The sequence below is a fragment of the Anopheles coluzzii genome, chromosome 3, assembly GCF_943734685.1.
Source record: "Anopheles coluzzii chromosome 3, AcolN3, whole genome shotgun sequence".
Taxonomy (NCBI): domain Eukaryota; kingdom Metazoa; phylum Arthropoda; class Insecta; order Diptera; family Culicidae; genus Anopheles; species Anopheles coluzzii.
The window spans coordinates 5,733,503-5,748,562 of NC_064671.1; the positions used below are offsets into that span (position 1 = coordinate 5,733,503).

The 15,060-nt window shown below is 45.8% G+C and overlaps 1 protein-coding gene across 4 annotated transcripts in view; it reads right to left on the reverse strand.

The window, feature by feature from the left end:
- Positions 1–15,060, reverse strand: part of LOC120959397 (protein spire) — a 119,687-nt gene that overhangs the window by 44,383 nt on the left and 60,244 nt on the right. For all 4 annotated transcript variants that reach the window (XM_049609762.1, XM_040382712.2, XM_049609761.1 and 1 more), the window contains exon 5: positions 13,186–13,391. In XM_049609762.1, the coding sequence (XP_049465719.1) occupies positions 13,186–13,391 (206 nt within the window). The remainder of the gene's footprint in view (positions 1–13,185; positions 13,392–15,060) is intronic.

A 15,060-nucleotide genomic window follows, 5' to 3' on the forward strand; every position in this document is an offset into this window, starting at 1 on the left:
CACACAAAAAGAAGAAGAAGAAGAAAACAAAAGCGTGAGAAATGATGATGAAAGTGACGTGGTCGTAAAGATTCAAAATAGAACCAAACTCGTTAAACGAGTAAGAGATTAAATGAAACTATAATGATAAAAAAACGGAGCCGTTTATTACGGAAGAAGGTATTGATTTCAAGCCTCATTAAGACAGTACAGTAAACTACCAAAGCTGCCCTCCACCGTCAACGCTTTGCACTTTTAAAATGCATCAGAGTTAAAAGCGACAGGAAACACCTTTTAATGAACTCTACAATTCCGCCACTTGCTCGTAAAGAAAGCTCATCTGTATGTCAAGAGCTCGTCATCCTGTGGACAATATTTGCAACCACCTATGCCCCCCTCCGCACAGTGCACTGGCAAGGGCGACCGTGGGTAAAACGTACCAAAAAAAAAGCTGCTGACAATTAACAGCGACAGCAATTTCATGGCATGCGTACGCTTTATGCACTAAAATGCACCGACACGCAGGTCATTACAACTACCGGACTCTCTGATCTTGTGTCACACATCCATCGTTTCGTTTCCTCCAGTTTTATTATGCTTTAAATCGAAAGTGTAAACTAAAGCAACAACAAAAAAAAAAACAGGCCCTCAAAATGCATTGCCCTTGTATGCACGTTTTCATGCACGTTGGATGGAAAACTGTCCCTTTTCTCTTTACTGCTTCGGTATCAGAGCGATACCTATTTTACTTCCTTTCACCTCGCTGCATGAGAATGTAATAAGAAACCCACCCTCCCACTGAGGTAGCTCATTTTAACGCATGTCACACACAGGGTGGTCACCACACATCATGCGCTGCCGCACTTAGAAACATGATCTTTTCCTCTTTCCTGCTGGTTTCCCCCCCCCCCCCCCCCCCCCCGTTTATTTTAAAGCCACACTAAAAGTGACAAAATCCTACTCCAATCTCAAAACACATGCTCCTCGTCTAATCCAACGATAAATGTACACAAAAATACACACACACACATATATAAACATTGTCGTCCCAGTGCCCCAGAGAAGGCTTGGGAGAGATTATGGCGCTTTCATTCTCATTGGTGACCCTTTCGAAAAAGACGTTATTGTAGTCGGAAAATTAGCCTTAACGACTCCATTTTACGACGCCTTTGCGTTCACTGTGCATCGTGTCGCGCCTAACCTTGGTGTGGCCTTCCTAATGCCCAACAATCAAACCGAACAAAGTAAGTCAACTGCAACCATCATCGGCGGCGGCAGCTTTTTAGCACTCTACACTTTCTTCGGCTTTTCTCTTAGGGTGAAGATTTTTGAGGATTAAATAGCACCCACGGGATGATTGGGAGGCTCGCGATAAGACGCTCCTCAAGTGGATGTCCCCATCAGCAGCATCATGTTCGTGGTGTGGTTGTGGTTTTTGAAGGCATTTCCTTTACACCTTCATCCCTACTGCGATTTAAAGTAGGTTATGGCTTATTCCTTCCCTAACCACGAGTTCGGCGCGTGAGGATGCACTTATCGCATATCGGTGGTAAAGTATTTAATACCACTGTAATTGCTACCCAAAAGGGATCACATGTAACGGATGCTACGATTTAGTTCGTGCCTTTCCAGCTGCAGCTGAGTCGTGAAACTGGAATAAAATTTGTTTTGATAAGAAGCAATACTTGGGGATCACATTACATTCCACTAACTCCGCCGGTCATTCGGTTTCGGAAAGTGAAAACGATTCCCGAGGGTGCAAAAGCACCCACAAGATTTCCATCGCACTGTTTTCGGCCGTATTTCATTACCAAGGGCAACGGGACATACAACAACCAAATCCAAAGGCAAGACCAAAACCTCCCTGTCGTGGAGGAAATGGCGGGAGGGGATGATAATGAAAACGGCGTGGAAAATAAGCTGCATTAACGAGCGCATTAAAATGCATCTGAAACGGAACCTAATTTTGGCTGCAAACGAGCTATTAAAAATTATACCCCAGTAGTCCGGTGGAGGGTGATGTTTGTGGCTTTCTTACTTCTTTTTTGTTGTTGTTTTGTTTCTTAAAGTAGAGCCTGAGAACGCCTCGATCGTTGCACATTATTTTTAGCCACCGATGCATGTTGTGGTTGCAGCAGTATTGACTCGGCCCCTGATTACGTTTCCAGCCTGCATATCAAGTTTCTGCGCAATAAAACGACAATTACGAACAACACACGCACCGCAGCCGAAAGTAGTTTTCCCGAAATAAAGCAATAAACATTACCTGCTCATAAAACGAGAGGCTTCTCGGGATGCCCTAACAAAATGTAGCAATATTTAAAACAACATCGCACACACTACTCCTCTCCCTTTCGGTGATGGTATCGAATATTTTACGCAACAATCATAAAATCGAATCGCCACACAACCTTGGGCGCGGGTATTAAATTTCCATAACCCAGACCTGTGCAATGTACGCAGGGAACTGAAGTGAAGAGAGGAGGGGAGGAACCCTGGGTAAACGATGCAATTTATTTATCGCTTCACTGCTGCCGCACCAGCGCTAGTCTAAAACAAAGCCCCCGAAAAATCAACAACCGGGAGAGCGAAACCCTTTCCGCAGCGCAACGCTCGCCACAACCTGCATCCGCGAGCATAAGGCGATATAAAATATTATACTATATTTCGATATAGTCAATCAGCAGGGGCATGTTGTTCCCGGTCAGCATGTGCCCCTCGATGACCCAATTTTTCCACCAGCCCAATGTGAATGGGACGTGATGATTGTGTGGAGTGTTGGATGTTTGCCGTTTAGGGAGGAGGTCTGAGGCAACCCCACATTCTACGATTGCACACATTATTGCCACTTCTTACCCGAACGTAACGCAGAGAGGCTCAAGGCCGTTTCTCCCACGGGGCCATCAAAATTTATTGCACTCTTTCGACCCGGTCCCAGCCCCACGATTGAGCTGCGTAAATGGGTTTTCGTTTTAAATATTGTAAAAGAATAATCATAACATTCCCGATGATCGTGCATGCGCATGTAGGCGGGCCGAAGCGCATCGGACCATATCGCTCGCGCCGTAGGGTTGGATTATTTAAATTGACCGTTAAAAGCGGTATCGGTGACATCGGGTCATCAGCGGCACCAGTTACCGACACGCCGTCTTCGTCACCAGGAAGCCGATAAGGCAGCGGGCCAGCTGAATTCGGGGTGCAGTGGCGTAATGCAAGTGGATGCTGTTGCGCTCTAAGATGAACATGCAACGGACACGTGCTGAGTAAAAAGAGTTTTCGTCGTTTTTATTCTCGACATAGTTATAAGAGCTCTTTTAAGCATGTTTCTGTTTCATCTTCTCAATTCTAAAGACACAGTACATTAAAATATTGATTCCCTATTTACCAAACTTCTTTCAAACACTCATTTGAACGGAGGTCGGAGAGAAGCTGTCCTCCCACCGCGTAAGGGAGATCTCTGTTTTGTTTTTTTGCTTCGTCCACTGTAGGGCATTAGGTTATGAAACTGGCCTCAACGCGGTCGAACCAAAAACCCGATGCTCCATCGGCAGCAGCAGCAACACAGCGAACGACCTCGCTAGGTCGAATTCCACAAGCGTAGGACAAACGCTAGGGACAGCCGCGGTTCCACCTAACCGTGCCGTTTCTCTTACCCACCCAAGAAGGGAACGCCCCACAGCGTGCAAAGCCCTCTCGCACCGTACCGTACCGGTCGGATACCACTCCACCCGCTGCCAAAAAAATATGTCACGTGTTCGGCCGATGGTTCGAAGGTTATGTCAGAGATATGGCACCATAGTTTTGGGGGGCGCCAAATGAAAGCAAAAGCCAAACTGAGGGAGGAGCGAAAAAACGCAACCGCTAAACAAACACCCCAGTGGAATAGAAGGTCTGTCAATGGGAAAAGGGACAATAGCCTACAATCGGACACTATGTGTGTGTGTGTGTCGCATAACGAGCCGAGACGTCGACGGGGACGCCGACGATAGCGCGCCAAAAGAAAGAGGTACCAAACCTTGGAGCCGAAACCGGTGCAGCAGTTGTAGGCCAGTAGCATGTGCTTTTTTCGTTTCACTAGCTGCTGGGCAGCTGTAGCGTGCTGCCCCGTTGAGATTTGTTTTTTTCTGTCTCTATTCCAGCGGCTTCTAAATCAGCTGTGCTTTTTTTTGGACCGGGCAGGAAATGGCTATCATAATTCACAGCCTCCCGCTACACCCAGGTGGCTCTTAGTGACTGAGCGATAGTCGCTTGGGGTTTGGTGTACCTTTCTGTGAGCTTTTGTTTTTTCTTCCACCTCTTGCTAATCGCTCCAGCTACCAGAGCAGTTTTCCATTTAGCTAATCATTGTTTGATAACATTGGGATCATTCATTAAAGGTGACTGACTTTGAGCTTAACTTTCGCTTTCTTGGTTAAATAATGGGAAGGAGAATAAGTTAAACTGTGCTGAAGAGGATATAAATATTCCAAATTTCAGCAATAAATTCAGTCATTTGTTACAAAGAGGAGAAAAAGTGCACTGAATTTAAAATTAAATAAAACAAACATTCAAGGTAAAATGAATTTTAAACTAAAACGGAAGCTGAACTGAAAAACACTCTCTTTCCTAATCGAAACGAATCTTGAATGTGTCTGAAGCGAATCGAAAAACAAACATTATTTTGAATGAACATTATTTTGAATTGCGAATCGAAAAACAAACAACATTTCATTATTTTGAAATTCAAATACTCTACCGTTCCAAAAATCAATGCTAACACCGTAAAACACCTGGGTGGATTTTTTTTACACTTCCAATTGTTCTGGCCACATCAAACAAATACACTACGGGTTCAACAAATTGCCCTAACTTTCGTACGAAAATCAAGACAATAAGGCAGCATCCATTGTGACGCCCAAGTTTTGGCGAACCGTTAGCACTACCGGTAACCTCCCCCGAAAAGAGAACAGTTCTTTGGCCTGTCTGCTGAAACCGAATGCCCTCTCCAAATAGACCTTTAAAATCAAACCTCAAATAAAACATTTCCATAGACTGAATAACACGAGCACTAAGTATCTCACACTTTGTTTGAGTCGCACATACGGTCGCCCTAGTTGGAACGGTTGCCGCTGCACAACCCAACAATCAAACCACATCAATGACCACATCCAAAGGAAGCCGCCAACGTAACGCCGAACCAGCCGCCCAGAACAACTGCAGAGACGCCAGAAAAATGCCCAAAAACGGTACCCCATACGACCAGTTCGGGCCCCGGAGGTTTTAAATTACAGTTTCCATTCAAAGCCAGCGGACATCGGGGTAGGTCGAATGCAAATACGGCACTGGGTGGGTGGGTGTCCGGAGACTATGCCGCACGCGCGCACACTCACCCACTTCCATCCAGGAAACCCAGGAAGTGCAGGCACAGGCAGATCGAGACGCATTATTTCTTCGCTTCTAAAACATCGACAAAGACCTTGAAGGCCGATCCCGGTCGGACAGAACATTTTAGCGGGATATTGAGACTTCCTCGAGGGCGTGGATGTTCTTTTTTTGTTTTGTTTTGCGAGAGAAGGTGGGAAGAAAGATGCTTACGAAAGGGGGTGTACCGATTGAGTAATTTAAATCAAGACCAGGTAATTTCCCATTTTCGGTTACGTTTGCGGCACGTCGGGCGGCACGAGTCAAACACAGCTCCACTACGTTTAGAAAATCAACAAAACTGGGAAGGGAACGAAAACAAAAACTACAACCCAACTGAGTCAAAAGAAGGCTACACAAAAACATGGGGAAAGACGCATGGGAGAAGGAAATGGCGATCCGACAATTTTGATGGTTTTCTTTCCCGCGCCATGACGGTGCGATTCGAACAACTACTGCCAACAGCGCATGAAAGGCTATGTTCAACATTCGACATACTTCACAGACGGGCACTGACGGGAGGAGAAAAACGGATTTTTCACTAAAATTGTCTCCAAACAAAAGATCTCTCAGTTTTCCCTCCCATCTCATCCGTCTCAGCCAAACTTTTCCCCAGCGCCGCACGAATGGCAAACGTTATCGGAACGGAACCGACGAATGAATTTGCTTGCGGGTAAATAGCTTTTTTGGGAAAATTGTTTTCCGTCTCTTCTGTTAAATGTTGCGAGGCTACGAAAAACGTGCGGCTCGGTACTGTAGTTCCGTTATGAAATGTTTTCTTCATGCAAATGCAAGACAGACTTTCGTGAGCTCGGGAAAGAAAAGCTGTTTAAAGAGCTTCTGGGGGGGAAATGTATTTGACAACGCTGTCGGTGCTGCTCAAGCAAGCGGAAAATGGCTTCATTACCTTACGGAAACCGTCGCCAAATGTGTTACAAGATGTCTACTTGTGTTAGAAATCGTATTACGTATAAAGGCAATTTTGTGTGAACTTCGAAGGTACACTCATTGAATTTATATCTGTCTTGAATATTTAATTAAAAATTCAATATTCGACAGAATTTTTTATAAACACAACAGGCTCTGCTCAAATGTTTGAAGCTCAGCAAACCATCACCAATGGCGGTAGAGCGTCCCAAATTTATGCAAACAACTAAATCCCTCAAAACCGTGCCGCTTCGTCTGAGCGCAATACTTTAATCCCCCTATCGGTAGCCGAAGATGTCATGTTTTGTGAACACTTAAGCGCCAACCAAGGCAACTCATCGGACAAACATTCCCCCTTAGAGCCTGTCAGCCTGACGGTACTCACAACGGCCCCAGCATCCGGTATCGATCCGCTGGAGAACGCTCACGATCCGGTAGTTCGTTGCCGTCCAACATCGTAAATCTTCCGAAAATAACTCAGCCCAGCCTGGATGAAAGCACAATAACATTGGAAATCGACCAGCAAGAAAACATCAAAACTAAGAAATCATTCCAAAACCACCCTACCCAACAGTGCCCAACCGAGCCATGGGATTCGATTTTCCACCCGAAACTAGCTCCGATCATTAAATTATGCTAATTTTAAATTATTACCCATAAAAATCCGATCCGATCAGCTACCGGACTTTTCGCTCATTTGCTCACGCTCACGGTCGAAACTGGATGCTTCCGACTGGATGACGACTGGGTGAAGTACACGCTTGCATCCCCGGTGACCTACGAAAATGGGCCAGCAACGCTAAGCCACTCGCCAAGGTGGCTAGCCCCGAGTGCAGTACTTAAAAGCGGATAATCTTCCACGCGGACGCATACTAAACGACGACCACCAGTGACCTCCGGATACAGTGCCTTCCGTTCGTGCCGAAAAGATGTTCTACTTTTCGGTGCTGTCGTTCGTTTCAAACAGCGATCGAGAGAAGATATCTTCATTATGTTGCTGTACGGTTTGTGGTCCCCCACCCGTCCAAAAACGGCCACCCTAATGAAGTATAAAATATTCCAACAGCCTCCCAAGCGCAGACCTATTTCTGATCAATCATCCATCATCGCGGACGATCGGATGGAGGTGAAATCTGCACAACATGCATGCCAAACATGCCGTGACGATGCCGTGCCGATCGGTGTTTGATCGAATTAGGAGAAAGTTTATGACTTAATCTCTTATGGACAGGCGACGACGCCAACAAGTGTAGATGGCTGGGCCGGAGTGAAGAGATCAGGAAGAGAGTTTGGGATATGAATGATTTGCAGTTGGAATGTGCTGTTCTTCAGCATACACGACTCCAATCGTAGAAGATACCTTTCTTGATGAGCATTAGGGGCAGCAACACATGATATCGCTTCCTGAAGAGAACCAGACATTACAGCAATGTGTTTAACCTACTTCTAAACGATATCCCCCCAGCGAACAGCGGCCGGATCAAGCAGTAAATTCTGAGCTAATTAATTTTGCAACATGATACGGGTCACTGGGAAACGCTTTTATTAGTGGTCCCTGGCAAAGCCCGAAGGAAAAGAGCTATCTATGGCCTCAAACAAATATAGATCCAACGTACAGCTGATCAAGACCCCAACAGACGAGGTCAATATGCGCTTAGCTCGGTTTCGGTTGTGCATGATCGATGCGCCGGTTCCGGACGTCGATGGGAAATTTATGAGTAATTTATTCTCATTAAGCACTTAGCTCTTCGCAGCACACCGTACGTACCGAGCCAACGATCGTTCCTCTTCAACACACGATAGGACACTGAGATACTCGTGCTCCCCTCAGAATGAAGGAGTTTTCCATCAGCTTTCTCTCCAAGTAAGGCAGCGCTATCGAATCAATAGATTACATTGATGTCGAAGGTTAAATGTTCGGATAAGTAGGTCGACACACTGTTGACTGAGCGCGGTGCGCATGAGCTGGATGAAGCATTTCCTTCAGATCAGATCATAATCGGCCGATGTGGTGATGAAATGAACCAAACGACCTTATTAATGTCTTGTTAGCTCTTTGCGGCACATTTCACACACACACTCGGTGAAACTCTCGGTTATTAATGCCATCCTCCAGGTACGGTTGGCAACAGTCTCACATCGAAGAATGGACACGCATTCTACAGGAGTTTAGAAATAGAAAGTTAAATTCCCACCGGCCGGCTTCAGCGAAGCGCCCCATGCCGCCATAAATCACTGTCGCCACAACGCAAGCATCACGATTTCCGCATGCCTAGAATATAATCACCAACAGGTAGGGCCGCGGTGTACATGAACAAGGAGAGCAAGAACGATATGAAGTTAACCGTCGCTGTACACGTCTGGCTGGATCATTTTTCCGTAGCCGATGGCGCCGCCACTCGCCGACGCCAACGGTGTACAAGCACGTCTAAGGAGTGGTACAGGATTGAGCCGTATAGTGTACTATGGTTGATGGCTGTAATTAATATGTAATTCATCTACGTCCTAACCAGCCTAGCAGCATAGTTCACACAAGCTAGACGGCGGCAGGTTACTGGACATTGAGGAATTAGCGTATTCTAGTTAAACGATGAATGATGAGGTATCTGACGATGGTAAAAGACTAAGATAGAAATTCTTAACAGAACATCTTCATAAAAGCGTCGTAATACACATTCCAGAGCCCCATTTCTAGTAACAATGTCTCTTCTTTGGCAGCTCATAAAATTAGTATAGTACAAATTCTTAACAGAACATCTTCATAAAAGCATCATACAACACATTCCAGAGCCCCATTTCTAGTAACAATGTCTCTTCTTTGGTAGCTCATAAAATTAGTACATTGCCATGACAAACACAAACGTCTTACTCATGTTTGCTAAAACAATTCAAGTTGTATAACCGAACCGAAGTAAACAGTGTATTGGGAACATCTAAATCAACAGTTCTACCGTTGGCATGGAATTGCAAACAACTGGCTACTTCACGGGTGGATGATTTTCAGCCGCCATCTAAGATGTGCCAAGACAACAATTGCCACTCTACGAACTCCAGGTGTCAACAACAACAACACATGCCTACCTCCATTCTTAGCTCAACGAACCAGGAAAGGTGACCTACCAATGTTCCAGATGCGCTTGTTTGCCATTTTTTCATTGCAATCGCCCACCGTTCGAAAGAAAAACCCTCAACCCGGCCCAAAGGTGTCACCGGTTGTCTTAACAAACAATGCGTACGAAGAGCAGTACTTCATACCGGTACTTTACCGCTACCAAGTTCCCGAACAGCGCACGGACCACGGTTCTCTGTGCGGCATGGACACTAAAGGCAATATTCACGCCTTCGTGCGTACAACGATGTCCGCTGCAATGAGGCCACCTCCGCGCACTCACACAAAAAATGGAAGAATTCTCCCCCGACACACCGGGAAGGCATCGGTAATTCGTGCTACAGACGTAACTTGCTTTATGTCATTCCAGTTTCTTCTCTCCAACGGCTTGTTCGCGAATTCCAAGGCCATCTCGGAAGCGATGAACCACCGACTGTTCCGCTGATGTAATGAGCGCTGGCGTCTGCAGGCTGAATTAAAGTCGGAAGTCGATGAGAACTGCCACAGATGTGGCCCCTCCTCTGGCTCAGGTGGGCGCGCGCTCAAGTGGAATTGAAGATGCCTTTTTTTGGGAAATGTTTATTTTCCTTCCTCTCTTTGCGCTTCACTTTGACCACCGGTCGTTTAGCTGCCGGTTTTTCACTTTCACTTTTTTCACCTACACAGCTCCACCGTCCACACAATGGTTAGGCGGTGTGGGGGTTGATTTGATTTCATTGTTAAAATTGGCAACGGAAGGACCAATATTCCCCGGGCTCCGACTAACCAAGTGCCAGGTGGCTCATTATCAGAAGCGATTTTCGATTGCCAAGACCGTTCGTAAATGGCGGTAGCAGTAGCTTATTTTGTTACCGAGTAGTGAAGACAGTGAAGCGTGGGAGAGTGTATGACTATATTTCTCTTTGCTCTGTTGGTCCACAATTCAATGTGGAATGGAGAAAAAAAACTGCAGCTGACTGACTATTCTCAAGTCAACCTTTTCTCTGCGGTAAAATATTCACGTACCAACTGATTCGCTTGTTTGCATAAGGATTGCATAAAATAGTCTTGCGTGCGGCTACCGGTACCGGCTTTTTTTTGCTTTGCTCATTAGCATAAGGGCATAATCTGGGCAGGATTAGCCGACGGATTCCTCCCAGCAGAAGAATACAATAGCTGGAGATGTAGCAGACAATTGGCTAGCCACGACAGACCGTACTCTCTTTACCTTCCCAAACAATGGAACAAGTTGGCGCATGAACCTCCTCTTCTATCAGAGTGAAATCCCAAAGAAGTGTACCGAAATCAATGGATTGTTTCGTATGCAACAGAAATGTGAACAGCAAATGCACCTTTCTTAGTATTAATGTACGACCTTCCGCCTACTCTACTAGGGCCAGTGGAGTTTTCAACTAGCATTCAGTCAACCGAAACACGATACATCACCATGTTCATTCAACAGCTTTTTCCACCACATGATGGAGCGCAGGATAACACGTGAAGCCGACTGTTGGATTCTCTTTGAACCTATATTTTCTTTACGTCTAGTTTAAACCACATCTTTCAAGCGTTGAGCGTAAAAGCAAACGATACTAAAGCACCAAAGTGACAAACCGTGTCAGGCCAAACAGTGGTCAAGAGCACGAGTCGCAATCGCTGCGCGAAGAAGACACGAAATGAAAGAGCTGTTTTTGTCAATCTTATGCAATCGTGGCGCACGCTGGACAGCGGACGTTGACTGTTTTAATGGAAGGCGATCTTGAAATCACGCCTTAGCCATGTAACTACAAACATAATGTTTGACTGTGTTTACTGAAAAGAGACCTCCAAATCTTCAGCAAGGATGATCCTAGGCTGCGTAACCCAAGGACATTTTTTTTCGTTTCATAACCGTACACCACCGGAAATGGATATCCTCCAATACACGAACTCCTGCGCGTAGATGCCCAAAATTCCCACGACTACATTGCAACCCAACATTCACATTCCCAACGATAAATTACGAACCATCGTTTGTTCGCGTCAAACAACTCTTCCTCCTCGGAGGAAATTGACAGTAATCTGCACTTTTCCTAACCGCACCCCGCCGTACCGTACTTTATGCTGCACTCTGCACATCTAACGCGAAAGAGGGAAACGCTTGCCCTATTGCCTTTAACGCCTAAACAAGAAGCTTAGCTATGTTCACATGAATCGCTGGATGCGTTCGGTACTCCGCGTCAGCAGAAATTAGTTAGCCCGACCCGTTCGGGCTAAACTTCATTTACGTGTGGATCGGCCTCCTTTTTCACGGCGCGACAAAACAACTCCGACCGACCGGAGGAAACCGTTCACTTTTTCTCACTCGATCGCGGGAAAATTGGCGTTCGAGTTTGGGGAAGGAAGGCAACAAAGAGGAAACTTCGTACTAGTAGCGTGATCTCATCACGGTCGAAGACAAACGCATGAGACTGGTTCTCACTTTCCACGGGCCCTGCAACAACAGCAACAGAAAAACCAATTAGTTGCCCCAGGAATGTCGAAAAGAAGGACTCTTCTCTAGCCGCGGTTACTTCCCCTTTTTTTCGTTGCCCTTATTGACAAGCACGCTGAATGATGGGTTGGGAAAATGGGGCCCAAACCGAAAGCGAAAAAGAGAACCATCGTTAGCTGCGCTAAAGTGATCGTTCGATTTTAATCACTTCCGCGAAAGATTAAACCACTTTGTCTCGGGAGGAAACTGGTTGAGTGAAGTAAAAGATGTGTCACGAAGAAGTAGTAGACGATACTCTTACTTTAGGCAAGTCGAATAAAGTGTAAAAGTAACAAAAACAGAAAAATATACTTAAACGTCTCATTAATAAGTAGGTTTTTAACTTAATGTGTCAAGTTACCCGGTTAACTTAATCGTCAACCAATGGACAATAATATATGGCGTATCTGAAAATTCTCCGGCAGAAAAAAAACAATGAAAATTCATCCACTAGTAAGAGACAACACAAAAGCCTACATCTCCATTTAGGTGTCGATGGTTACATCCTCCCCCAATTTATTCATGTCAAACGTCAACGAGCAATACTTCTGCCCACACAAAAAGAATCTCTCAACAAAAAAGCGCAGCAGGGCACCCCAGCCCCTTGAATAGTGTTGGTTCCTTGCATTAGATTAGCCATAGACGGACCTTCGATAGACATTAGACAATTTAGGAAGATAGCCCACTGAAGTGTGTCTTTAAACCACCGGCCCAATGATTCCATCGCTCTCACAGCCGTCAAGAGAAAGGACGCCCTGGAGAAAAGGTCGTTGCGTTGGTACGCGTAATTAATCGTTCATACCGATGCGTTCAGGCTGCTCTAGAGAACCAAACCTCCGCATGGCGGAGCAAGAAAAACACTTTCCTTTCGATACGATTGTTCAACGAATGTCCATAGAAGGGCTTTCACCCGATCAGATGATCGACCCGGTAGCTCCAGGACGCACACAATTTCCATACAATTTAGAGCGCTCCTGCCGTCCATTGTGCATACCACCTTCACCATTTGCACTCGAGCTATCGCAACCGGTAGACGCGCTTCTGATGCCAGCACACTCCCATAGGGATTGATCACATTCGTCGTCTCCGTGGTGCAGCCACACGGAATCGCGTTCACCGGCGGGACACCCCGGATAACAAAGAGTGCCCCCGAGAGAAAGGTGGGTACATTCATCGACCAATCAAGTGTGGTGAGCCCCGAAAAAGGCGGCTTTTTTCGGGGTTTGTAACCTAGATGGCGAATATCTTGGAATGGATGGTGGTATCGTAACACACTCACCTCTAGCACGTGATCCAGTTCTTTGGTTTCGAGATGCTTTCGCTCGCCGCCACCGCAACCGTTGGCGACGACGCTTACTACCTCCAGGTTCGTTAGCACGCCGCCCAGCGTTCCGTTGCCGGGCGGACAGTCACCGTCGCTGTCGACCGACACCAGGTCCTCCTCCACTTCTTCCGAGTCACGCTCGATACCTTCGTCATCGTTGTCTGGAATGAAACAGAGCGTGTAAAAGTGGTAAATTAGTATGAGAAGTAAGCACATGATGTACTTTTAAAGAATAGAGATTAGTCCGAGCTACACTCATAGCTATATGAAATGTTCCCGAATACGATACAAAAGAAGCCGATTGACACATACTGATTGGTTCTGATCGATCACTTCCCACAGGAACATCGAGCGGCATAGATCTCATCGCAACAGCACGCAAACATTATTCAAAACCATCGGGCCTGCAAACCAATCGTGCGCTTGACCATGAATTGCACGCAGCTATGATTAATCTTCGATATTCAACACCACCATTCGAGTGCACCGAACGGCATTCTTCGATGTTTATCCTGGTCACGGCACCAGGTACATGCAATAGCGTCATGATGACAGCGAGAAATCATCATAGATGGGTCTGATTTTCCATACACTTATTCTCGTCGACAGTGAATCATCATAACTGATATAAACTACTATGCTTCATTCAAATATATCCGCGTCAGGCGCATTTGACGAATGACATTTTTAAATTCTTGTGAGTATTTGGATCTGGAATATCTGGCTATTGTACCATTTATTAAATGGATGCGATCAACATGACTATCTTGAGTTCGATGACCAGCGACTGATGCAAATTTTGCTTTCCTTTCTTTTGCACTGCTAGCAGCAAATGATGCAAAGTCAGGTCGTTCAAAAAAGCTCAACTGCATCCCGATATCACCCCATCGCAGTTCGATCTCTTCGAACCTACTATCAGCCACAAGCTGAACGGGTTGCACAGGTTGCACACACTGATAGGAGGCCCGCAAGCACAACCGCCCCAATAGCTTCCCGTCGCTTCTCCTTATGTGCGCAAACCTAAAGCAAACAGAAGAAGCGAGAAGAAAAAAAAAACTCTCACCCACCGCAAAAGAAGGAAACCGTTTTTCACCCCGTGTTGAGAGATAATGTTAATAAATGATCCCATAACTTGTGCGCCGCGATGCTCATGCTCGCTATCCTTCCATGGATTATATTCCACACCAACTCGCCATTGACTGGGGCTGGTCGTTGATTTGAAAATAGGCAGATAAACGACGTCCTAACATTCCAGATAGCAGAGTTGCTCCCCTTACCCCCATTCCCCGCGGGCAAGCGCACTAGCAACACGCATTTTATCCCCCTGTTTGAATGGCTACACTCCCTCCTATCTGAGCGATCGGAGAAGTGATTTCGGATTCGGAGCGGGCGAGTTGGACGGACCAGGTGGAAGGTAAGCTTAGAAATTGCTAAGAAAAGTTTCTTGATAGCCATGAGTGTTCCGGAATGCTGGGTTGTTTATTTTTTCGGACTTCAATTCAACCCCTCGGCAGAAAGATGAGGAGTCCAATTGGCTAATGGAGAATGGGTATGAGCTAACAGCACTAATGCATTATTTATGTTATACCCTAACTACGCTATAAGAAATGACGGCTAACGGTGGGCCCATCGATGACGGCCTAAGCCCGAACCATAGCGAAGGCAAGCTCGCGCAAACAAACACACACACACACACACACAGAAGACAAAACAAACATTACCCAAACAAACTCACCTTGAACTAACGACAAATATACGGCCACCCTGAATGGCATTAATAGGCTGTTATTAAATTTAATCAACGACAGATGTATCTTTCACCTCATTGTG